General features: G+C 48.3%; 8 protein-coding genes across 8 annotated transcripts; 2 read left to right on the forward strand and 6 right to left on the reverse strand.

Moving 5' to 3' along the window:
- Positions 1 to 5,078: 5,078 nt before the first annotated feature.
- Positions 5,079 to 6,969, reverse strand: BU26DRAFT_503422 (uncharacterized protein; the record flags this gene model as incomplete). The annotated part of the gene is made up of 4 exons (XM_033826696.1): positions 5,079 to 5,233; positions 5,850 to 5,917; positions 6,261 to 6,872; positions 6,950 to 6,969. 4 exons carry the CDS (start codon positions 6,967 to 6,969, stop codon positions 5,079 to 5,081), a joined length of 855 nt encoding a protein of 284 aa, XP_033685800.1.
- Positions 6,970 to 7,596: 627 nt separating this feature from the next.
- BU26DRAFT_562759 (uncharacterized protein) lies at positions 7,597 to 8,751 on the reverse strand (the record flags this gene model as incomplete). Its single annotated transcript, XM_033833067.1, has 2 exons — positions 7,597 to 7,872; positions 7,933 to 8,751. The coding sequence occupies 2 exons, from the start codon at positions 8,749 to 8,751 to the stop codon at positions 7,597 to 7,599; spliced, it is 1,095 nt and encodes a 364-aa protein (XP_033685801.1).
- Positions 8,752 to 8,998: 247 nt separating this feature from the next.
- BU26DRAFT_503424 (uncharacterized protein) lies at positions 8,999 to 9,946 on the reverse strand (the record flags this gene model as incomplete). Its single annotated transcript, XM_033826697.1, has 1 exon — positions 8,999 to 9,946. The coding sequence occupies one exon, from the start codon at positions 9,944 to 9,946 to the stop codon at positions 8,999 to 9,001; it is 948 nt and encodes a 315-aa protein (XP_033685802.1).
- An 821-nt stretch (positions 9,947 to 10,767) lies between these two features.
- BU26DRAFT_503425 (uncharacterized protein) lies at positions 10,768 to 11,766 on the reverse strand (the record flags this gene model as incomplete). Its single annotated transcript, XM_033826698.1, has 1 exon — positions 10,768 to 11,766. The coding sequence occupies one exon, from the start codon at positions 11,764 to 11,766 to the stop codon at positions 10,768 to 10,770; it is 999 nt and encodes a 332-aa protein (XP_033685803.1).
- An 892-nt stretch (positions 11,767 to 12,658) lies between these two features.
- Positions 12,659 to 14,020, forward strand: BU26DRAFT_270221 (uncharacterized protein). The gene has a single exon (XM_033821370.1). It carries the CDS (start codon positions 12,833 to 12,835, stop codon positions 13,910 to 13,912), a length of 1,080 nt encoding a protein of 359 aa, XP_033685804.1. The 5' UTR covers positions 12,659 to 12,832; the 3' UTR covers positions 13,913 to 14,020.
- Positions 14,021 to 14,129: 109 nt separating this feature from the next.
- On the reverse strand, positions 14,130 to 16,715 carry BU26DRAFT_591794 (uncharacterized protein; the record flags this gene model as incomplete). Its single annotated transcript, XM_033834816.1, has 4 exons — positions 14,130 to 15,357; positions 15,520 to 15,551; positions 15,685 to 16,480; positions 16,558 to 16,715. The coding sequence occupies 4 exons, from the start codon at positions 16,713 to 16,715 to the stop codon at positions 14,130 to 14,132; spliced, it is 2,214 nt and encodes a 737-aa protein (XP_033685805.1).
- Positions 16,716 to 16,754: 39 nt separating this feature from the next.
- BU26DRAFT_517586 (uncharacterized protein) lies at positions 16,755 to 18,192 on the reverse strand. Its single transcript, XM_033828609.1, has one exon. It carries the CDS (start codon positions 17,927 to 17,929, stop codon positions 16,877 to 16,879), a length of 1,053 nt encoding a protein of 350 aa, XP_033685806.1. The 5' UTR covers positions 17,930 to 18,192; the 3' UTR covers positions 16,755 to 16,876.
- A 925-nt stretch (positions 18,193 to 19,117) lies between these two features.
- BU26DRAFT_422827 (uncharacterized protein) lies at positions 19,118 to 23,613 on the forward strand (the record flags this gene model as incomplete). Its single annotated transcript, XM_033823482.1, has 11 exons — positions 19,118 to 19,560; positions 19,621 to 19,931; positions 19,983 to 20,140; positions 20,194 to 20,496; positions 20,544 to 20,699; positions 21,218 to 21,478; positions 21,538 to 22,042; positions 22,091 to 22,314; positions 22,422 to 22,558; positions 22,606 to 22,789; positions 22,840 to 23,613. The coding sequence occupies 11 exons, from the start codon at positions 19,118 to 19,120 to the stop codon at positions 23,611 to 23,613; spliced, it is 3,456 nt and encodes a 1,151-aa protein (XP_033685807.1).
- Positions 23,614 to 23,661: the final 48 nt, after the last annotated feature.

Genomic DNA, 23,661 nt, shown 5'->3' on the forward strand with positions numbered 1-23,661 from the left:
AAGAGGGATAGGTTCTATACGCGCTAGCTTAACGTAAAGGTTTTTTCTAAGAGTCTAAAGGTACTTTAGGTATACTAGAACGTAGCTACCTACTCTAGTATTAATTAAATCTCTAAGCTTAATTATAAGACTATTTATAGATATTTAGTAGAGTAGAGTAAACGTAGAACTACTAAATAGCTTTTTACGTAGGTTTATTACTCTAGTAGGTAGCTTTAGAGAGAAGACTTCTTCTAGAGCTAGACTTTTTCTAAATTATTAGATTTATATTCTAACGTGTTATTCTTAGGTACTTATAGCTCTATAGACTCTATAGGCTCTTTCTCTAGATTAACGTTCTTAATAGCTTTCTATACAGTAAAAGCTCTAGAGTAATTATAGCTTAGGTAGCTAGGTTAGTAGTATTAAAAATAGGTAACTAGCTTCTAGATTACTAGAGCTTTATTAGATACTAGAAAACCTAAAAGAGCTAGAGGCGCACGTTATAGTATTAACGCGATTACGTTACACTTTTTAGCCTTTCTAGTAGTAACGTATACCTCTCTAGAGGTAAGCTCTTAAGTAAGGTCTTAAGTAAAGTTTATATAGTAATTATAGTTACTAACGTATTAACGTTAGTATATACCTAACTACGTGCGTATATTCTCTAGTAGCTTCTTATAAAACTTCTCTACCTATTAATCTACTAGAAGCTAGCGCTTCTATACAAGGTAGAAGAAATTATTCTAGAAGTAGGCGAAGTTAGTAGTACTTTAGTAATAAAGCTTTTAGAAATTATAGTAAGTATTTAGCCTTTTATATAGGTTTCTATAGCTTCTCTCTAGCTAATTAAGAATATAATTATAGAAAACTACTACGCTACTATTCTTAATAGTACGTAGTATTACTAATAGAGTCTAGTACGCGTCTTCTTTAGTTCGCGTATAGATATAGGTAATAATAGTTTTCTTAGTATTTTCTAGTGTATCTCTAGTATACTAATTCTAGTTTACTTAAAGTTTATTATATAAGCTGTCTCTCTACTACTTAAAGGTAATACTCTTACTATCTAATAATAAAAGTAGATCTAGAAATTTAGTAGAGCGTGTTAGTTAGCTCTTCTACGCTTATAACGCTAGAGATATAGCTAGCTAGTATATAGAAAGGTAAGAATCTAAGATTAAATTCTCTAGTAGTAACGCGCTTAAATCGCGTATAATTAGTATTATAGAGAAACGCGTTACGCGTTAAACTAGCGTAGTAGATAGTATCTAGTCTTTAGAGTAGGTTAATCGCGCTTATAGTTACTAGATTTTAGCGTCTTTTTTAGCTAGAGTAGTAGCCTATATCTAATATCTTACGTATATATTATCTCTCTTAGTAAGAGCGTTAGTAGTAATCTAGTAATATATATAGATTTGTTGTTTATATACCTATTATATATATAATTAGCTAACTATTTTATTAATAATTTTAGCTAGCGTTTCTAGAAAGAGCTCTTAAAGCTCTTTAGTAGAGGTAGAGAGTGTATATAAACCTAAGGCTAATAATAGCTCTAGTATTACTAAGCTCTAGTAGAGCCTTACAAGCTTCTAGTTAAAGTTATTATTCTAATTCTTATTAGTTATCGCGTTATGTTACTAAACAGAGTTTTTATAATAGAAATATTAATTAGTATATTCTACTAGCAGGTTTACTATCTTAAATTTAAGAACTATTAGAGTAAAGAGGTATTATAAGGCTAAGGTCCTACCTCTAGATTAGCTTTACAAGAGTTCTTCTATAGTGTTTAGATTTATTTAGCTTTTTAATTAAGAAAGAAGTAAAGAGAGGAGGTATTTAGCTACTAGTAGAGTAGCAGGTTGTTAGTTCTACTAATAAGATAGAAAGATTGTTAGATCTACTAGTAGAGTAGAGAATTATTAATTTTTTATAATTTATAAAGGGGGGAGAGGTTTCTATACGTAGAAGTTCTATAGAAGTTCTCTTATATATAGAGCTCTTAATAGCTCTCTTTAGCTTAGTGCTAGTATCTTTCTACTACTAACTAGATCTACTAGTAGTCTTATATAGTACTAAAAGGTAAGTAATTAATTAGTAACGTTAATAGATTCTTAGAGTAAGTAACTAGACTCTTATAGCTCTAATTCTTAGTATAGCTATTAGTAAACGCTTCTTATAAGGCTACTTAGTTTAGCCTAATATTATACTACTGTCTCTAGCTAAAGAAGTATTAACCTTTAGATAATATAAGAGCTAGGTCTATAGTCTCTACTACTATAAGCGTCTCTAAACACCTAGCTAGGTAGGTTAGCTATAGATAGCGCTGTCTCTACAAGCTATAAGAATAAGAGGTGCTAGCAGAGTAGGTTAGGTTAAATTTAGCTATCTAAAGGTAAGAAGTAGAAGAAAGGCTCTAAGAAGCTCTATATATAGAGGTGCTAAGCGCTAAGGCGCTAGACTAGGTTACGTAATAAGATTACGTAACTTAAGATTATATAACCTAAGGTAAATCTCTAAACTAAACTATTATAGTCTAGGTTTATAGAATCTTCTTAGAATATAGTCTATAGTTATCTAGTTCTAACTATTAGTAGTATAGAGTAATCTCTACTCTATTAATATTCTAAATTCTATTTATACTATTAGTTATTAATTTTTACTACTATTTCTATTATATTACTTAGATTCTTAGGTTATTTAGTATATATAATATTATTCTTAACTAACTTCTTTAATTCTTTATAGAAGAGTTCTACTAGTATAAGATTATTCTATATTATAAGCTATTCTCTTAACTAAGACTAAGGCTTACTTTTATAAAAGAAGATAAGAGGTATACTTTAGGCTAGAATCTTTAGTAATAAAGAGGTAGACGTAATAATACTATAAATTATAAGTTACTATAGTAATTTAATAAATAAAGTAATAACTATAAGAAGCTATAAGAAGTAAGCTTCTTCTAGTTATATATATATACTATCTTAGCTAGATTAGATACTAAGGTTCTAGCTCTTATAGATCTTCTAGATTAGAGCTAATTACTTAGATTAGTTCTAATTCTTCTAATCTATCTAATCTACGTTACGTAACTCTAATTATTCTTATAACTTTACACGTAACTTCTCGTCTTATAACTCTTAGGCTTAGCCTACTATTTTCTCTATTCTAGCTAGTTAACTCTATTTTTAATTCTATAATTATAACACTAATACTCTCTATATAAAGTATCTTCTTTAGTAAATACATTAGTAGTAATCTAGTAATATATATAGGTCTATTATTTAAGTACTTAGCGTATAAGTAATTAGCTAACTAATTTATTAATAATTTTACTTAGCTTTTCTAGAAAAAGCTCTTAGAGCTTCTTTCTAGAGGTAGAGAGTATATAAGAGCTATCTACTACTAATAACCTAGATATTACTAAGCTCTAGTATAGCTACACTAGCTTCTATTTAAAGTTAATATTCTAATTCTTATTAGTTATTATATTATATTATTAAATAGGTAATTCGCGATAATAATATTAGTTTAAGTAACTAGCTAGCAGGTTCTCTACCTAGAATTTAAAAATTATAGAGGTAAAAGAGTACTATATAACTAGCGTCTTACTACTAGAGTTATTTTATAAGAGTTTACCTATAGTATTTAAGTAGTTTAACTTAGATATAGCTTCTTGTTTAAGAAGTAAGAGTATATACTACTAGCGTAGTAGCTAATTATTAGCTCTACTAGTAGAGTAGAGAATTATTAATTTTTTAAAATAGAGAGAGTTTCTATACGTAAAAGTTCTATAGAAGTTCTTCTATACGTAGAGCTCTTATAGCTCTCTTTAGCTTACTACTAGAGGTATCTTTTCTACTACTAACTAGATCTACTAGTAGGTCTTATATAGCGCTAAGAGGTAAGTAATTAATTAGTAATGTTAATAGATTCTTAGAGTAAGTAACTAGGCTTTTATAGCTCTAATTCTTAGTATAGCTATTAGTAAACGCTTCTTATAAGGCTACTTAGTTTAGCCTAATATTATACTATTATCTCTAGCTAAAGAGGTATTAACCTTTAGATAATATAAAAGCTAGCTTTGTAGTCTCTACTACTATATATACGCTCTAGAATACCTAGCTAGGTAAGTTAATTATAAGTAATATAGTCTCTATAAGCTATAAGAATAAGAGTAATAAGTAGAGTAGGTTAGGTTAAATTTAGCTATCTAAAGATAAGAAGTAGAAAGATACTCTAAGAGGCTCTATATACAGAGGTGCTAAGCGCTAAGGCGCTAGGCTAGGTTACGTAATAAGATTACGTAACTCGAGGTTATGTAACCTAAGGTAAATCTCTAAACTAAACTATTATACTAAGTAGATAGTTATCTAGAAGCTTTATATAATTATACTACTAGTAGAGATATATTCGCGTCTTTAGAATAAGTAGAGGTAGAATAACTTACTCGTCCGCGCTAATAGCTTTAACTAACGTTAAATAATCGCGATTTATCTATGTCGCGACTGTAATACCTTCTTAACCCTATAAACTAAAGTAGACAACTATCTAATTACCGCCTATACTAAGGCGGAAGCTAGTTTCGTCGAAATTCTAGATGTCTTGTAGCTGTATAGCGTAGTCGTATATTACCTGGCAGAGCTTCTAGAACTAGCCCTCTATAACCTCTATAGTTTACGCGTTTACCCTATCTTTATCGCAAGGCTTCTGCTTCTGCTTCTTTAACTCTAGATTGTGTTTTAGAAAGCGTAAGACCTAGTTACGCCCTAGAAACTGTGCGTGGAAAGGTGGGTAGGTTGCCGCGTTTAGGATAACTTCGACCGCGCGATAAATTATCTATAGCATTAGCGCAAAGCTACACTGCCCGCAGCGCTCTATATAAAAGAGAAGGGCGATTTCCTGTTTGTCGAAGAGTCGTTTATTTGTTAGATCCCTTTAGCTTCTTGATTGCCTGCCTTTGGCGCGGCGATAGAGTCGTGAGTATAGCACATGGTATTCGCGGGCGGCTTCCGACAACTTTGCCACCTTACTACTATCGACAGCGGCGAGCGCAAGCTGAATTTGAGCTTCGACATCTCCGTAAGAGCCGTATCAGCTCATTTTGGCGTAAAATAGGTGTGCGCGGGCGACTTATTAGGGTCGGTTTGGTGGTTGTGGGATAATTTTGCACTAAGCCCAGTTTTTGCGTTGAGCCTGGGAGGGCCAAGATGACTACCCTTGGCGCGTGGGGCGAGTAGCTCTGCTCCTAATCCTGAGTTAGATTTAGTAATATTCCGAGCGCCTGTGCGATCCGCACAGCCACATCTCTTTATAATAAAATACCCGCGGGTGTATAAGGTGAGACGTGCGGGGTTATCTCCCAGTAGCGAGGATCGGTCGTTCGGTACCAATCGACATGGCGGCCCTGCATGAAATTGCGCCCTGCAGCGCGCATAGGGCTGACAATGACTTCCTACTACCAGAAGGAGGTTCTGGGGGCTTGGACAGGTTATTCTACAAAATTCTGGAGCGATGAGGCTGAGATTGGCGCTGTGGGAAGGAGAGTCTGTTACGCCACAGCAAAAGGTGCTGTACAAATTAGGCTCGGAGGCGACGATGCGAACGTAATTTTGGGGAAGAGTGGATTACACACATCTAGGATTGGCTGCAGCGGATTGTTTTTATAGAATTATTGCAATATTCGTTGTGCGCATAGAGTTCCAAGTTGCTGCAAGTTAAAGTACCCCCCATTTGTCTCGCCATAGAGGGTGTCTCGCCACCCAGGGACGGACATTAGTTAAGAATTGAGTGCCAATTCAAAGTGATTGCTGATCCAGGTGCTCAAAGAAGCGCCACAGACCGAAAGCCAAGCTCCAAAGTTTTCTCACCTTGGTCTGCTGCTCCATTTACAAGCTGCTTGATCTCCTCAAGCCTCGCCTGGGTCGTTGCCTCTCTACTGTGGAAGTTGGGTAATGAGGAATACAGCATGTGTGGATAATTGGGTGGTGAGTGTATTGTATTGAGTATATAGAGGTTCGAGAAATCGAAGAAATCTCTGTGGCGCTAGTGCCCGATTAGGAAGCTTGGCGATTGATCTCCAACATCTACCACGAAGCGCAATCTCACCAAGCATCTCCCACATATCTTTCAGCGGTGTACCATCACTACCACAACAAGGGGCCTCTCGAAACTCCAGCCAACCCTCAGAATGCTCGCACTTCTCGTGTTCTTGCGGCACGTTCTCCCAGCTACTCTTTCGACCCCGGTTACAGAGTTTAGCTACCTCTGTGTACACACACCAGCAGTCGTCGCTCGTGCTCCAACGTTCCGACGCGAGTCCAAAGTCGATGACAACGAGATTCGGAAAGCCTGAGAAGTCCTGCTTTGTAGGGTCGAGCATGAGGTTGCGGATGTGGAGATCGTTGTGCGTTATAACGGGGCTGCACTCTTCGTGCAGGAAACGCCCCGCCGACACGAGCTCTATGAAGATGTGGAAGAGTAATTCCTCGGGTATAGGAACGCCGTCGTTTAAGCAGAACCGCTGGAGAGACACAAGCGTGAGAGAGCTTGTGAGAGCTTGGAAAGCGACCCAGTCGCCCTCACCGCGTATGTCGTAAGAGGCGTCGTAATTAGTAACAGACACGAAATAACGAGCAGCGTCTTTGTTCGCGGCTTGTTTGTGGACTGTTGCGAGGATGCGCACCTTGTTCGAAGGTTCCCGCGACGACCTTTCGTTGACCACTTTTACAGCTACAACCTTCGATTTCAGGTCCTCGAAGTAGTCCTCTCCCTGGCGTAAGATGTGCGATCTAGCCTGGACGTAGTCTGACTTCTGCATGCAGAAGTACACTTCGCCACCTGAGTTGCTAATAGCGACATAATGCTTAGGCATGCCTTCGATCACGGGTATACTACGTTCTATAGCTTCAAGCTCTTTATTCGAAGATCCTACTGCATCCTCGGCAAATGAGCTTTAGGCAACACTTACCGTCCCTTCGCTATCTCCATGAAGTTAGAGTAATTGTGTACCGGTCGTCATGGCGCTCGCATAATAGTAATTTTAATGTTCTTGCTGTCCGGGTAGAGATCTATTAAATACCATTTCGCTACCAATAAAACGGGATTGTGAGTGGATAACACCTTTATCGTTCTTTGTCAAGAACTGTAGATAATAGGTACAAAGGTCTTTCCTACCTACCTACGATAACAATATTAGGCCACGCGCCTTAGTAAGACAAGACATCAGTAGCGGATAGCGTACACGTCATCACGAGTAGCACAACTGGGAACGCCTCATTCCGCCCTTTTGTTTACATCACATGATATCTAGGAAGAAATCGAGGTGGCTCAATAGCGCCAAGTGTCCCGTGAGAATAAAACTTCACTTTTTAAAAGCTAGCCATCGCTTACCACGCGAATTCCCGAGGCGCTTTCAGCGAGTCGCCGTACATGCGACGCCGACTAGTTGATACAGCTGGAGTGAACCGGATCCAAGAATTCTGTCATTAGATGAAAGTGCCACGTGTTTGGAGCAGAGAAATACTGCCCCAGATGTTACTTGAGAAGTAACATTTAAAACCATTGGAACATATGAAACAACTTCCATGGCTAAAAGTATTTCCGCTTCACAGATTCCTAGGACCTCTCGGTAGTCCTGGTCTTGATAAGGCCGTCTATGTTCTTATCCTTCTCAAGCTCATCCACTGCCTCGTCAATCTGCGGCTTACTTTTAGCCCATTTCAGCGCCCGATTGATGTGATGATCCGTTACCAGCACTCCGCCTTGGAATGCCTCCACACTTGCATGATACCCAAATTTTCCAACAATCAACTCGCCCGCCTCGCCTACACAGATTTCTGCACACTGTTCGAATAGATCCAACATGTGCTGAGCTGTAAGATACTGTCGATTCTGGCCTTGACTAGCCCACTAAACATGCTGCCTGAAAGCTCCAGCTTTCCACTTCTTCACCTTCCCCTCTTTTCCAGTGGCTATCTCCTCCATCTTGACTACGCCAACGCAGTCTGTAATCCGCATGCACACGTTCAACACATCGTCCCTTGTCTCAAGCGGCTCTTCAACCTTTTTGGCGTTGGCGAAATCGATGATCACCACATCCATGAAGTGGGTTAACTTCTTGTAGTCCAGAAGACCTTCGAAAAGAACGTTATTTCCAACAACATCGCAGTGAGCGACTTGGTAATGAACATGCAGGTCTCGGAAGGCTCTAACAGTCTGAAGGAAAAGGTGGGCAGTGAACTGATCGCGTTCCTCTGTCGTGAACTGGATGCTTCCAAGTCTTTTCATGAATGTATCCAAGGTAAGCCCGGGGTAAGTAGCCCTCATCCTGACCCAGCCCTCAGAGACTTCCTCGACCCGGAGAAACCTTGAGGCCACGTTGGGGTTATGAGCCGGAGCAGGACTTGTGTGAATATCTTCCGAGATCTGTAACTCGATCTTCAACTTTTCCCGCGCATCCTCGCTGCCGGCAAATTTTAAAACTACCATCTTCTTCAAATTCTTTGCCGGTGACTTTGGCGGGGAGTGTGCGACCGCCCTTTCAAGGCAGTAGAAGGCGATACCCTCATTCCCGCGTCCGGCGATTCGGACTGGCACATATTTTGCCCACGGGAAGGCCTCGATCGCTCGTTTGGTCAAAGCTTCAGGCTGCCTCTCGTGCTCTTGCATGTCTATGCAAATGCTGGTAGAAGGACTCTTTTGTAAAGAGGGGGCGAGATACAATAGCAAGTGATGATGTTCTTTCTTGAATAGATCTAAGATTCTCAGCATTGTTGTGGAGGAGAGGAAAATGCATGTTATTGGAATTACTTGATATACTGTGAAGTTACTCATTGTTGAAGGCCCAGGCTAGCACGACTCAGTGGATGAAGACTCATTTGTCACACTAGGGCTTCTTAATGGAAGATGTTAGAAAATGAGACATGTAGGACAGAGACATTGACCATAAGTCGATTCATATCATATCTATATAACAGATCCTCCTTCAGACAAGGAGTGCCCCCAGATTTGCGGCTTCTCAGTTGCCTCCAACCTCATACTTGACCACCGCCAAGAGACCCTCGCCAAAGGAACCTTTTCCATGGAATCCAGCCGCGTCCTTTGCGATTTCTTCGACTCTAGCCGCGTCCTTTGCGATTCGTACGGCTCTAGCCTTGGCGCTAGTCTCGACGCCAGTCTCGACGTCCGGCGTGCGAGGGGCATCGCAAGCAACCGAGCGAGCGAAACTTGTCAAGGGAACGAGACAATTGTTGAGGTCGAAACCCCCGACTTGGAACCCAAGCAACACGACGCCTAAAGCATTTTTGAATTGTGAAACACTCTGTAAATGGTCAGACGTCGAGTCGCCACCATTGGAGCCTGCCAGACTCTCCACTGCCGCACATATCCCCTGTAAGTCGAGCGCGCGAGATTCGTCGTCGAAGTCTTGATATGCCTTCCCCCGGGCAAATTCTACCAAAGCTATCTTGGGCAGATTGTTGGCGCCCCTCGGAGCGTTCATATTGAGTATGATGTTCTCCTCTTGGACATTCCGGTGTGCCAGAAAATGGCTATGGAGGAAGTCGACGGCTGCGCGCAGTTCCAAGAAGACGTGGGCGGCGAACAGAATCGGCACGGGTTTGGGGTCTTTGACGACTGTCTCTCCGTATGTCCTGAAATCTTGGAGGGTAGGGCCGGGACAGTAAGCCGTCATGACCATCCAATGGCCCACTGATGTGTCGCCGAGGAGAACGCTAGGGAAGCAAAATCTCGGTGGTTCTTGCCGAGCAATGGTGTCAAGGATGTCCGCTTCCTTAAATGTGTCTTGCTTCCATTTCTTGACCACTACGAGCTTCTCTTCAAGAGCTGCGATGAGCGTGGCCTGGTTGTCGGAGTTGGCTCCAGTCAGGATGTTGGCCGCGTCCTTTCGTGAAATGTAGAAGGAGACACTCGGGGAGATCGCCTTCACTCGAATATATTGGTCCATTGGGAAATGTCTCGGAAACGTTTCTCGGCGGGAGTCGCGCGTAGAGGGGATTTCAACGATATCGGTACGAAGAAGGCTCGTTTCTTGGGAAACTTATATCGACAAGAGAAGTTTGCAATGTCGGAATTCGAAAAGGTGGTTGATAGAAGAACGTGCAAGAGCGCAGACGAAGATTTTATACCACCGTTCTAGTCATAGACTACCTGTGTCACTGCCATTCTTGGAGTCATCCAAGTGTTTCAGTCAGAGGCAAAGAGTCACTACTCATTGTCGGGACCCGGCATGCAATGAGGCACCAGTCACAAAGTATGACTGGTAACAGAAGTGACTATGTAGGTACTGTATCCGTGCAAAGATGTTTTGTCTTAGCTAAGAAACTGTGTTCTAATTTCCGGTCCTTACTGCAGGAGCAAGTGACACAGATGATCTGATTCACTCGGAGAACAACGCGAACTGTCGCGGATAACCTCAACGAAAGTTGTGTCGTCAGTGTTACTGTTATGGAGTCACTGCCAGAACCAGTCATCCACGTACAAGGACTGCTTGCTCTATCATCAAGCACACCCGCAATAGAATGCAATTTCCGCACTTATTGAAAATGTTACATCAACCGGACTGTACAGTATCTAGCCCAACCTCAAGAACCTTCATACAATATTCTCGAGGGGGAGTGTCCATTTGCAAAAGGACCGCCGAAACATTAACTAAGTATTCCATTATGACGAACTATTCATCCAAAGCCATACAATCTACAGGAAACCCATGCAATCCATTAGACACGCAACAAGATACAAGAAATGCAGCCAATTACCCTTTGGCCTTTAGTCCTCCACGTCGGAATCAAGCTCAGTGGGGCAATTACCACTCCGGAAGTTCTCAATCGCCGCTCCAATGTCCCAGTATAGCACATATCTTTTCTGATTTATAGCTGCTTCCGTTGTTTCGTTGTGAATGTCAAGGACCGTTTCCTCTTTACGATCATCGAGGCACCGACGTGCGGCCTCGTCAAACTGTGACCATAGTTCGCAAGTGTCGTCGGGGTTCGAGGGGCTGTGCGTTACCCTCTCCAACTCGGCTTTGAAGTCATCGTAGTCCGGAAAATAGTCCTTGGCATCGGCATCTTCATATTCGAGGCCTAGTAGCCCGAACACTTCTGTGCAAATCTCTTTCAAACAGCTCGTTCGTCCTTCTTGTTGACCGTGGATCTTTGCCTCGCCGAAATTAATCAGACGTATGCGGGGCAAGACATCGTACTTGTATTTGGGGAAAGGACAGACAAGGATGTTCTCCTCATGTATGTTGACTGCCGTGATCCCGCAAGTATTCGCGAGGAAGTCGTCGATAGAACGCAGCTCAAGGTAAAGGTGCGCGACGAACTCGATAGGAATGGACTTCCGTGTCTTCGAAGGGTAATAGGTCTTCAAGTCCTTGAGGGTGAGATTGGGTTTGAAGTGGGACGCGGCAAACCACATGCAGATTTGTCCTCTGTCCGTGTTTATCATGTGGCCGGCATCCAGGATAATGGGAAATCGACCTCCGGTTCCATCCTCCTTGCCGATGATGCGGAGGCAATTTACTTCGTTTGCCATTTCGGCCTTCGTTCGAAGTTCCCGTGCGTTGTGGCCCCCTTTGGCGTATTTTACAATCACGAGCTTGCTTTCCAGATCTCCGTAGCGATCGATCTCGGGTTCGGGATTCTTGTCCACCCAGTCTTGAGCATCTGTGCGCGGGATGCGAACATCCACTCGAGGGGAGTAAACTTGTACGCATATGTACTTCTCCACGATTTCGGCGTAGGATCTTCTTTCAGCGGTCGACATCGAGAGAGAATATAGATGCCTTAAATGAAATATGATTGATCAAAATCGTTGTGAAAAGGCTTCCAAGGAGGGCAGGGCCGTTTAGGGATCGATCGAGCTTGAGCGGCTTCTTGGTTTGTGAAAGTGTTTGTAGAAAGAGGAATACTGGACATGGTGTCGTCGAAGACTTAAATAGTACAGTCTTGCTCATCGTGGAGACTCACACAATAGGATAAGAGTCAATGAACATGACGGTGCGGAGCACGGGTCAGTGCACACGTATTGAACCGTGCCCCAACACGAACCTCATAGAATGGACAACGATCACTAGAAGCGCGAAGACATGATGCCAAAATGAGCAGAGTATCGTAGAAAAGTAAGTTAAGGAATGTCTTCGGGCAGTACGTACCTGAAGCATCTACCCCGTTGCTATGGTATCGCCGCGAGTTTTGCCAATTCCCCACTTTGCACGCACCGTCATGCACGGCCCTAAAACTGCGAACTTACACGGCGAATTGACAAAACTTATCCCTGATAACACAAACCCGTCATGCTTTCCCGAGGGACTTGCTATGAATCCACCTGCATCCTCGCGCCACTCCTCAAGCACCTTTTCGCAAGCAATTCTAGCTCCTAAGAAAAAGAGTGAGAAACCCACAAACAAGAAGAAGCGCTACTCCCCTACTTACGCTGCATCATCGCCGCTCGCCAGGTGTACCAGTCAACGTCGGCGTCACTAATTTCCGCCGCAGCCCCATGCACAAAACATACCAAACCAATCAAACAGCAACGGAGTGCCAATGTGCATGTATGAAGGCAAAATTCGGAGCGAGCCCTGATTCAGTTAACCATTGTACGAAATCCCCCGTTGTACGAGCGAATCGGCCCTTCAGCAGCGGGGTCTCCGCAGATCCTTTCTACCCAAGTAGCGACCACCTGCTTGACGCTCGGTATTCGCTCCCAGCGTAAGGCCGCAGTGGAGGATATATAGCGACAGAGTATCCTTTGCAAGCAACAACTCGCATGTTTTCGGGGTCCCAGTCCTGCGTTAAGCTCCCCTTAAAGAAAGAAGATACCACGTGAAACCATGACCCCAGACACAACAACCAGCCCCAAGCCCACCGGTGTCCACCTCGTCGGTAGCATCTGCGGCACCGCCACATCAGCCTCGGCTTTCTACAAAGCTCTAACCTCCTTCCCCAACCGCCTCCGTCGCCTACCAGATGGCGAGCCCGCCCACCGCTCCACTTTCGTCGGCTGGCAAATGGGCGTCTTCGCGCACACGCCCGACGTCCTCCGCAAATACGACGACGCCATTAACTGCATCCAACAGGCCCCCGTTCCTGTCGCCGAAGTTACAAAAATCGTAGCAAACATGCCGCCGCTGGAGCCGGGCTACGACGACGCGGCCCTGGAATCGTATGCTGAGTTCAAGAAGCTGAAAGAGGAGGGTAAGATTCCGAAGGGGGCTAGGTTCCAAGTGTGTCTCCCGACCGTGTTCTGCGTGATTTGTCTTATCCGCGAGGGGTTCCAAGAGCCTGTGGAGCCTGTGTATGAGGAAGCCTTGCTGGGGTGCTTGCGGCGCATTGAAGAGGTTGTTCCGAGTGAGGAGCTGGCGGTCCAGTGGGATATTGCGGGGGAGCCGATGACGCTCGAGGGAGCTTTCCGGCCGCACTTTGAGCCGTGGTTTGCCAAGGGCGAGAGCCGTGAGGTTCTGCTGGATGAAATTGTGGGCAGGATTGCGAGACTGGTTGGCAAAGTGAAACAAGGCGCCGAAGTCGGCATGCACATCTGCTACGGGGATTGGGGACATAAGCACTTTGTCGAACCTAAAGACACCGGGCTCATGGTTGAGATAGCAAAAGGGGTTATAGACCGTGCGGAGCGCAAGGTTCAATGGGTCCACATGCCAGTACCAAAGAGTAGGGATGACGAAGCGTACTTTCTGCCCCTGAAGGATTTTGGGTTTGAGGAGACGGAGCTGTACCTAGGGTTGGTGCATGCAAATGATAGGGAGGGCACGGATAGAAGGTTGAAGACAGCGCAGGACGTACTGGGAGGTCGGAATTTTGGCATTGCGACGGAGTGCGGGTTGGGGAGGACACCCGTCGAGGATTTGGCGGAGATTGCGGAGATTTGTTGCGATATCTCGGCGCCAGTGACCTGACCTGGTAAGGAGCCGTCAGCGATTATAGCTCGGTGGACAGGGAACAGCGTACAGTCGGAGTAACATCTGCGATTCAATAAAGCCAAGTGGCATTCCCGAGTGCTGTGATCCATAGGGCTGAGTGCTTGTGGGCGAGGCCATGTCTTTCCGAACATAATGGTCTTGAAGTTGCTCCGCCAAGTTGTATAATTTGGATGCTTGCGTGGTTGGAACACGCTCAACCGCGATCATCAACCCTCGGCCGTTTACTGTCCCGGTTCGTATCCTCACCAAACCTCTTCCTCTCCCCTAACGGCCGCGCATTCGCGCCCGTAGCACCCTCCCTATCTCTCCCACCATACGAGTCTGACCGGAACCGCTCGTCCAAGCCATAATCGCCCTTATCCCTTGGCCTTCTCACATCTCCAAAATCGCCCCACTTCCCTGTATCTTCACTCTTCATATCCCTATACTTCGTCCGGCCCTTCTTTCCCAGCTTCGTCATATCCCTAATCTGCATGTACTCGGGCAGGACTTCTCTATTTGTCTGGTCCTCAAACCGTGCGCCCATGAGATTACGCCTGTCGACGCCCAGCTCTTTGAGGTCTTCCTGGAAGAACGCACCCTTGTGGAAGTATTTTTGCATGTACGACACCTGGCCACGCTCGCCCCGCTCCTCCTTCTGCTTCTCGAGGTATTCGCGGTCTTCGGCTTCGCGTTCCTCGGCGGTGAGGTTTTTCCGGCGTTCGATTTCTTCGCGCTCGGCTTCTGCTTCTTCGATAGCTACACGCTCGCGATTTATCCGTTTTAGTTCGCGCAGTTTCCAGGCGGCGTATTCAGCTTCAGGGTCGAGGCCGTCTGTGTCATCGACGGCGTTGATGTCGGCTTCCTCGACATCATCGTCCCAGTCTTTCTTTCCCGCAGCCTTCTGCGCCGCCCGCTGCTCGATTTGTTCCTGCACCAGTGCCCTTGTCTGTTCTTGTCGCCGCTGTTCTTCCTCTGCCGCTATCTCGTCTGCTGATTTTACAGGCGCCGCGACTGTGCCCCGCTGGTTCTTCTTGAGGAACACGGGCCGCAGCAGCTTCTTCGGCGCCTCCTCCTCGCTGCTGTCCTCTTCCTCCGAGGACTCTTCTTCGCTCTCGCTCCCTTCCTCACTCTCGCTGCCCTCCTCGCCCGATTGCTCTTCGCTCTCCGTCTCAAACTCGTCTTCTAGCAGTTTTCGCTCTGCTTCCGACTTCTGCCGCGCGGCGAGATTCGACTTGAGCGCTGATTTGGGGAAGGACGATGCTATTGGGGCCGGCTTCGGCTTGAGAAAGGGTTTCGGCTTGGGCTCTTCCTTCTCTGACTCTGATTCCTCTTCGCTGGAGGGTTCTTCGACTTCTGCGGCCGCCGGCTTTCCGACGAAGTGGCGCGTGCGCACCGGCTGCGCTGTGAGCTTCTTTGATTTTGGTGGCGGCATCGCGAAACTAGGCAAAAGCAGCAGGTAAAGCAGGCGACGTGAGAGGTTGTACGTGTGTGGTTGGGAAAGTTCATCTTCAGACGTCGCTCGAAGCCGCGGTTCAGCCACTAGCGCCTTGCAAGTCTTGGCGCTCCGTAGGGCTGAGTGCTCTATGGTCTTGCTCACTAACCTCTTCACCCACCCACTCCTTGCGGTTGAACGCTGTTCGCTTCATTTAGAACGAAGAGCGGGGCACAAATATGGCATTCGATGTGTTTCTTTGCCGGTGCTTACATGCTTCCTCCCCCACAGCCATCCTCACGTCACTCTATCACTCTAGGAGCACCTCCCTCACGCGTCTTGCCAGCTCCAGTCGATCCTCCACCGGGTTACTCGTATCCAGGTCAAACTCTTGATGCCCATTAAACGGCCATGTCTTCACAACCACTACAACCGTAGTCCATCGCTCCTTCAAGCCCCTCCCTCTAAACACCTTCAAGCACTTTCTCAGCTCGCTAAACTCCTCCTTCTCGTCCCGCTCGTCCATCAATCCTCTCCTGAAATCCATCCTCAGGGTAGCATTCATAGTGTTGCGTCTCAGTACTAGATCCAGCCCCTGCAAGTTCTTGAACCGATCAAGACAGCTGTAACCAAGCTTAGCACTCCAATCGCAGGGCCCCCGCCCGAAATCGAACAAGAGTGCGAGGCGCCGCACGCGCTGCGCCATTGCCCCTCGCCATGCGAACCAGTCCAGGTCATCAGGGCAGACAAAGTACCATGTCGCAGTACGGTAAACGAGGCTTTCAACCTCTCGCAGGAAGCGCTTACACACAAGCGGCACGTAGAGCCATACGACATCATCCCCGCATCTGCATTCTCTGTGCCATGCCGACGGGTAATACTGGGCCTGGAGCATTGGCGACGCCCAGCGGTGAGGCGACTCCGGCGATGCGCCCAGAAGCGTGTGCTGATAGCGCTCCGACGGCGTGAGCGGAGACTGACAGAGATAGTACCGACAGGGGTGGTTGCCGTAGGGTAGCTCTGGTTTTGCAACGTGGATTACCAGGTCGCCATAGAGCCACGAGTAGATGTGTTCACGGAGCTCCGCGGGCAAGAGGAACAGCGGCGAATTCTGCTCGTTGTGACGCGTGCTGGATTTTCTTTAGCAATTTGTGTGCGAAGATATGGTCAACATGGCGCACAGATGCTCTTGCGACGGAAGACGTACCTTTCCTTTAGCTCGGGCGTGTTGGGTCTGCATCCTCTGCTTGGGACTGAAAGTGCTGCCTGGAGCTTTGGCGGCAAAGCGTCCTTAATTTTCTTTGACTCCCGGCGGGTCGCTGACCGTGTTGGATGCACTCTTGCGGCAAGCGATCTAAAGCACATTGTGACTCTTGCTGTTTGGCGACAATGGAAAAATGAGTAGTAGCATGAGCGTACCTTAGCCCCGGAATACGAAGGCTCTACAGGCTCCCCTGCAGCTGCAGCCTCGTATTTCGTATCCCTATCTTTCATTGCATCTACCCCTAAGTCGTTGCATAGAAGCTTCACTTCTCTCCTTTGTTTACCCTCGCCAGATACCACGGTTTCGCAATGGCAATAATCCCCGCCTTAAGCATCCCTTCATCAACCCCATTATCGCCAATATACCCCCGCTCCTCCACCAAAATATCCCGCTGCACCCACTTCAAGAACACTCCAATCCCTTTCATACTCCTCTCGATGCCCTTCTCCCTCAAATAGTCCCACCCTTGCTCCATCCTCTGCTCCGAGCACCAGATCCTCGCCACCGCGGCGGCAGCTTCCTGCTTCTCCTCGAAGCCTGCAGCGAGCTTCTTCGGCACGGGCGCGAACGTGGATTTAAACTTTCCACCCTTGGTTTTGAACCAGAGCTGTGGGTCCGAGATGTATGGTACGAGTTTCCAAACTAGACCTTCGCCGTCGCCGATAGCGCCGAAGGTTTCTGCAAAGGGACAGCACGCCGCTATCCTCTCGGCGAGGGGTTCTAGCTCGTCGATAGTGTGCTGCGGATCTTCGGGGTAGAGTATCGAGTGGTAGATGCCGCCGCGAGAGATGTTGTAGATGCCTTCTTCCGGTGCTTCAATGTCCGCGTACTCCTTGTCGGCGACCCACTGACCGTTGATGCGGGCCGAGATGATGACCAGCCGCTTGGAGAGGTGCATGAGAGCGACGCCTTTCTGTATCTTCTCGCCTATCCACTCGCCTGCTATCGTGACGGGAAGACTTGTGTCGAGCTCTTCGCCGGGATGCAGCTTCTTCCACCGTGCCACGAATCGGTCTCGGAGACGGAGCAGTGTGGCGCGCTTCTTCTCCATGGCCGTTGCAAAGCCATGGTTGTCTGACGTGCTGCGAAGATTGACTTTGTTTCGCGACTGGAGGACGATGTCGTTGTTGGCGAAGACGAGGATGTCGGCGTGGGTGCCGTGGAGCTTGACGGTGCCGATGATGGGGATGGGTTCCAGAATGACTTGTTTCTCTGGGTTATCGAGATCCCTCTCTTGCCATCGCAGAGTGTTGATTACTTCTGCGATGTGGTTGGTGATCTTTGGGAAGAGGGTTGAGTCGACTGGGGTCTCCATGGTGGCGAGAAGACGAAGAAAGGTTGCGAAGAAAGCTATGAAGTATAATGAAAACGGAGAAAAGAAGGTCATATAGTGTGAATCGAGTAGCATATGACTCCTACTCCCGCGTTACCTGCCAAGGCTCCTGGCAAGGGTGGCGCAGCGGCGGGAGCTGAGCGCAGCAGTGGCTGGTTTCGACCTCCGTTGACCTCGTCAGGAATAGTCTCCTTTACAACCATCGCGAAGAGCCCTTTTGCGGAATGTGTCCTAGTCAATGTGAGAAGGGCGAGGCTTCGAGGCTCCAGGACAGCGTCGCGCAGTCATTCCAAGTGCTAAGTGGTGATTGGCCCTTGAGCGAGGAATCCTTTCAGGTTTAGCGCGCACGTGGCGCGGAAGGAAATGGGCGAACGGCCACCTCGAAAAGACCACCCCAACATCATAGTATCTGTTCGTCTCATCTATCTCAGTCAGGAAGTGCTGCATCTGGACCCTTGACCGAGCTTCAGTCATAACATAATGCCGAACTACAATGCCTACGCGCACTTGGCCCCGGGTCACGATTTACACACCTTCTATCACAGCGAAGAGGCATCCAACTCTCGTTCGGTGGCCCACAGTCAAGCTTCCACGGCCTAAGAGAGAAAGAGCTAGGTTTTAGTCATATTCCTGTGATACCTTGGGGATACCACCACTCCCAACGGCTATCCAAGCCAGGCCTTTCCGGCTCACCAGTAGAAAGATCAAGTGACCTGCGCTCCACCCAACCCCCTCCGCCAGGCTCGACAATGTTGCGTGCAAGAGATAGCAGATAAGTGGACCGGGAAACCATGCCCAACAATGGGAAGAGCCGCAGCCACTCGCACCCTACGCTTTGTCCGCGGTCTTGGCGGCGACGAGGTGTTGTATGGCACGCACCCGGGGGCCCTGCTGCCATGCTGTGGATGGCCTCGGGCATTGCAGGATTCCATCGGGCCTTGGGGATGAAGATAGGGTCCAGTGATACCGCTATTACGTACCTTTATCTTGGACTGGATAGCATCAATTCCGTGGCCGGAATTAGAACCGGCCTCGAGATATAAGCGCGTTTCGGGAAGCCGAGTAAGTCCCCAAGCAGTTCGCCCCCGACAGGTGTCTATACCTCAAAGCCGTTCCGGAACACTAATATCTTGTTACGTGCCCTCTTACATTTTCGACCTCACCGTCGACATGGCTGCTCCTTCCTTCAACTTTCCCGTTCTGACGGACACCCGTCCTGATGACCACTCTCTCCCTGCCTTCATGGTCTCCACCACACGAGGCTTCCTGCCCCGTCAAGAGCCTCTCGTTCAACTCCCACCCGAGTTCTCCACCGTCGACTCCTTGCTCCAACGCATGCCCGTCAAGACATTGTCCGGGGAACCAGGCCTCCTGGCCAACTTTACTTTCGGTGACACCGTCGACAAGGAGCTGCCTGACCTCACAGCTGAGGTAGAGCAGTACCGTGACGACCTCGTCGTCATGAACGCCCTTTATCGCGACTACTCTTTCTTGGCTTCTGCGTATCTTCTGGAGCCGTGCCATGAGAGGTATCTCAAAGGTGAGCCGTATGGATTGGGAAGGCAAAGGCTGCCGAAGAGTATTGCGTTGCCGATTGTTAAGATTGCTGAGATGTGAGTGAAGTCATTCAAGCTTTCCTGTACCCCTTGAGCTGACCATGTGCCCTGCATCAGTGTCGGCTTCAAGCCCTTCATGGAGTATGCTGGCTCCTACGCACTCTTCAATTACCGCCTGGAAGATGCGGAGAAGGGCCTTGAGTACGAAAATCTCCGGCTGATCCGCGCCTTCGAGCACGGTCTTGATCCTTCATCGTCCGAGGCTGGCTTCGTGCTCGTGCATATTGCCATGGTCAAGGAGTCAGGTGCGCTCGTGAAGGGTACTGTCGAGATGCTCAAGGGATGCACTGCGGGCGATCGCGAGAGGTTTGATGGAGGATTACGAACATTGGTGGAGGGACTGCGGAAGGTCAATGCTGTAATGAACAGTGAGTGCAAGTATTTCGATGAGACTTGATGGCTCTAATCGGTGGCAACAGCAATGTGGAACCGCAGCAAGCCGCAGAGCTACACAACCTTCCGTACGTTCATCTTTGGGATCACATCGCAATCCATGTTCCCCGATGGTGTGGTCTACGAAGGTGTAAGCGAAGAGCCGATGTCCTTCCGAGGTGAATCGGGAGCGAACGACAGCATGGTAAATTAACTCGCACGCACTCGTCACCCCTTCCGCAGCTAACACTAAGGCAGGTCCCTCTCTGCGACAACCTGTTGCAGATCCAAATGCCCGAGACGCCACTCACTGAGATCCTCAAGGACTTCCGCCAATACCGGCCTGGAAATCACCGTGAATTTCTCGAATCGGTGCGCGATTGCGCTGAATCTTCTGGTGTAAAAGCCTTCGCACTCGGGGATTCAGTGTCCGCGGCGTTGTATCTGCAGGCGCTGGATCAAGTGCGTGATTTCCGCTGGCGGCATTGGTGCTTTACGAGGGAGTATATACTGAAGCGGACTATGCACCCCACTGCGACTGGAGGAAGTCCAATTGTTACGGTAAGCCGACAGGGTCCCCAGGTTATGGATAGTGCTGATGATGGTAGTGGCTGCCGAACCAACTGCAAGCCGTTATGGCGCAGATGATGGAGACGTATAGTTACTGTAAGTCAGTTCATGGGGTGAGCGATATCATGGACACGGTGAATCACCAGCGGGAGACGCTGAAGAAGGAGGTGGCGAAGTACTGTGGGGAGCGCGAGGTCGCTGCTTCCTGAGGCAGGAATCTTTCGGCGCATTGATGGCTTGCTGGAGCACTTCAGGGGGGCGGATACGCAAGCGGCTTCCAGATTAGCTTAACCCTGCTTTCGCATTGGGGGCTTGTGTTGAAGTTGCTGGGCTCCGCGTGATACCATGAAGGGTGAATCACAACATTGTGAGACGGACCAATTATGACCGGAAGGAGATTGACTCATTCGATCAGGCGTGAATTGATATGCTGGCCGCCCTTCTCGTGTTTGCGCCGCCCTTCGAGAGGGTGTTGAGGAAACGTTGTGGCGGTGCGGGGGTCATATTGGCGGTGTTCCTCGCGAGAATCGACTAGAAACAGCGGTCCCAGTCATATGGCCCAACTATCAGTTTCAAACCGCATTGATTGTTCGAACTAAGAGTGTTTGGCAGAGGGTGAGTCAAGACGAAGTCGGTCGCACGTGTGGCTGGTGCACGGTCTAAGCGTCACAGGGGCAGGGATGTATGACTGTCGCTATCGATAGATGGCAAGCTAAATAGCCCTCCGCACCCACCACCACCACCGCTCCCGCCAGAGCCCTCCACCGCAATTCACACACGTACAAGTCTCAATGCAAGCTGCAAGTCATCTCATGGAACATTCACATCCGACCACCACTCGACTGCGGCCCCGGATATTAATACGGCAGCGGATACGGCACACAACCACTTGTACCTGAGCAACTCGCTACCCGCAACCATGACCTCACGACACGTTAAACCGAACCCCGTTGAGCGGCGGAAAGGGGAGTCTGTACGCAGATTCACAGCCTGAATTTGGAAGAGGACGTGTGCTGACTAGGAGGACAATAGGCCCTCAGCGACTTCGCCGACTACGTCCAGAAGCAGCAAGCACTGCGCCGACCGGCCGGCCAGGCACCCGCCCTCCCCGAGGAGCACGACGAGCTCAGCATCCTAGACGAGCTCGGCCTATCCGATGACGCCTCGCTGCACATCCGCCTGAAGACGCTGCTTCTCGATCCCGCCGAAGAGAATGTCGCAGCGCTCGCAGAGCATATCCGCGCTCGCCTGGCAGAGGGCCATGGCGAAGCGCTGTTCGACTTGGGTCTGGAGGACAGCGGCGACCCCATGGGCTTCTCGAAAGAGGACTGGGACTTTGCGCTGGCGAGGATAGGGACCGTGTGCGAGCAGATTAAGGCAGACTACAACGTGCTGATGACGCGGAATGTGGGAGGTGACGCTGAAGTAGGGCCGCTGAACGGGAATAAGACGGCGGTGAGTGGGAAGCTGCTATTGAGGCACCGGCCGCAGAGTGTGGACGACGTCATCGAGACGAGGATAGCTGTCGTTGGGAATGGTGAGTCTGCAAAGGGCGCTGAAGGACTCTAGGCTAACTTTTGCGCAGTCGATGCGGGGAAGAGCACTATGCTCGGCGTTCTAGTGAAAGGCGGGCTTGACGATGGGCGCGGGAAAGCGCGAGTTAACCTGTTCCGGCACAAGCACGAGATTGAGAGCGGCCGAACCAGCTCAGTCGGCATGGAGATCATGGGCTTCGACAGCAAAGGCGAGGTCGTCGTCTCGAACGTTGCTGGGCGCAAGCTGACATGGGAGGAGATTGGCCGGCGATCCGTAAGTGACTCCCCAGTCATTGCTAGTTAAAATACTTCAGGCTGGGCAATGTCATGACGGAGGTGGCAAGGATTCTAGAACGCTGTTCTCGATACTGACTTTCGCAGGCTAAAGTCATCGGTTTCACGGATCTCGCAGGCCACGAGAAATACCTGCGGACTACTGTCTTCGGTCTCTTGTCAAGTGAGCCTAATTACTGTCTATTGATGGTCGCGGCCAACAATGGCTTGATCGGCATGAGCAAGTGAGTAGTCAGTTCATGGTCGCGCTGCATCTGCTGATAGCACGCAGAGAGCATCTCGGCATTGCCCTCGCTCTCAATGTCCCGGTTATGGTGGTCATCACCAAAATCGATATTTGCCCACCTCAGATTCTGGAGCAGACTATTACGCAACTGACCAAAATTCTGAAATCTCCCGGCGCTCGGAAAATCCCCATCTTCATCAAAGATAGGCAGGAATGCATCAACACTGCTGTAAGCACAGCTTGTATGACACCGTTGGTCAATTACTGATGATTGAACAGACGCAGTTTGTCTCTCGCCGCATCTGCCCCATCTTCCAGGTCTCCAACGTCACGGGCCACAATCTTGACCTCGTCCGCACCTTCCTGAATATCCTCCCACACCATGGCAACTACAACAGCTCCGCGCCTCTCGAGTTTCATGTCAATGACACCTTCTCTGTCCCGTTCGTTGGAACCGTAGTCTCTGGTGTGGTCAAGTCCGGCGTGATCCATGCCGGCGACACGATTCTCATCGGGCCCGATGGTCTTGGCCAGTTCACAACAACGAAAGTGAGATCCATCGAACGCAAACGTATTCAGGTCCCTGGCTGTTCGGCAGGTCAGTCCGCTAGCTTGGCGCTACGTAACGTCCGGCGGAAAGACGTGCGAAAAGGAATGGTGGTTCTACACAAACCAGACAAACCTGACCCAGCAACCGGCCTGATTCGGCAGCCGAAGGTCTACCGCGAGTTCGTTGCCGAAGTTCTGATTCTGTCACATGCAACCACTATCAAAACGAAGTATCAGGCGATGCTGCACGTCGGGCCGGTGTCTCAGACTTGCGCAATCATCGACATTGATCGCCAATACATTCGAACAGGAGATAGGGCGCAGGTTGCTTTCCGGTTTGTGCAGCGGCCTGAATATCTGACTGTTGGTGATCGGATATTGTTCCGTGAGGGTAGGACGAAAGGACTGGGGATCGTGAAAAGGGTCGGCTATGATCCGAAGCATCCGCTAAATCCAGAGGCACAGAAAGAGGCTCAGGAGGGGGCGGGAGCTGAAGGAACGTGAATGGGGTCACAGTAGTGGAACAACGGTACATAGCGCCAGTGATGGTAT

This window comes from Trematosphaeria pertusa (genome assembly GCF_010094035.1).
Source record: "Trematosphaeria pertusa strain CBS 122368 unplaced genomic scaffold BU26scaffold_5, whole genome shotgun sequence".
NCBI classification, from domain to species: domain Eukaryota; kingdom Fungi; phylum Ascomycota; class Dothideomycetes; order Pleosporales; family Trematosphaeriaceae; genus Trematosphaeria; species Trematosphaeria pertusa.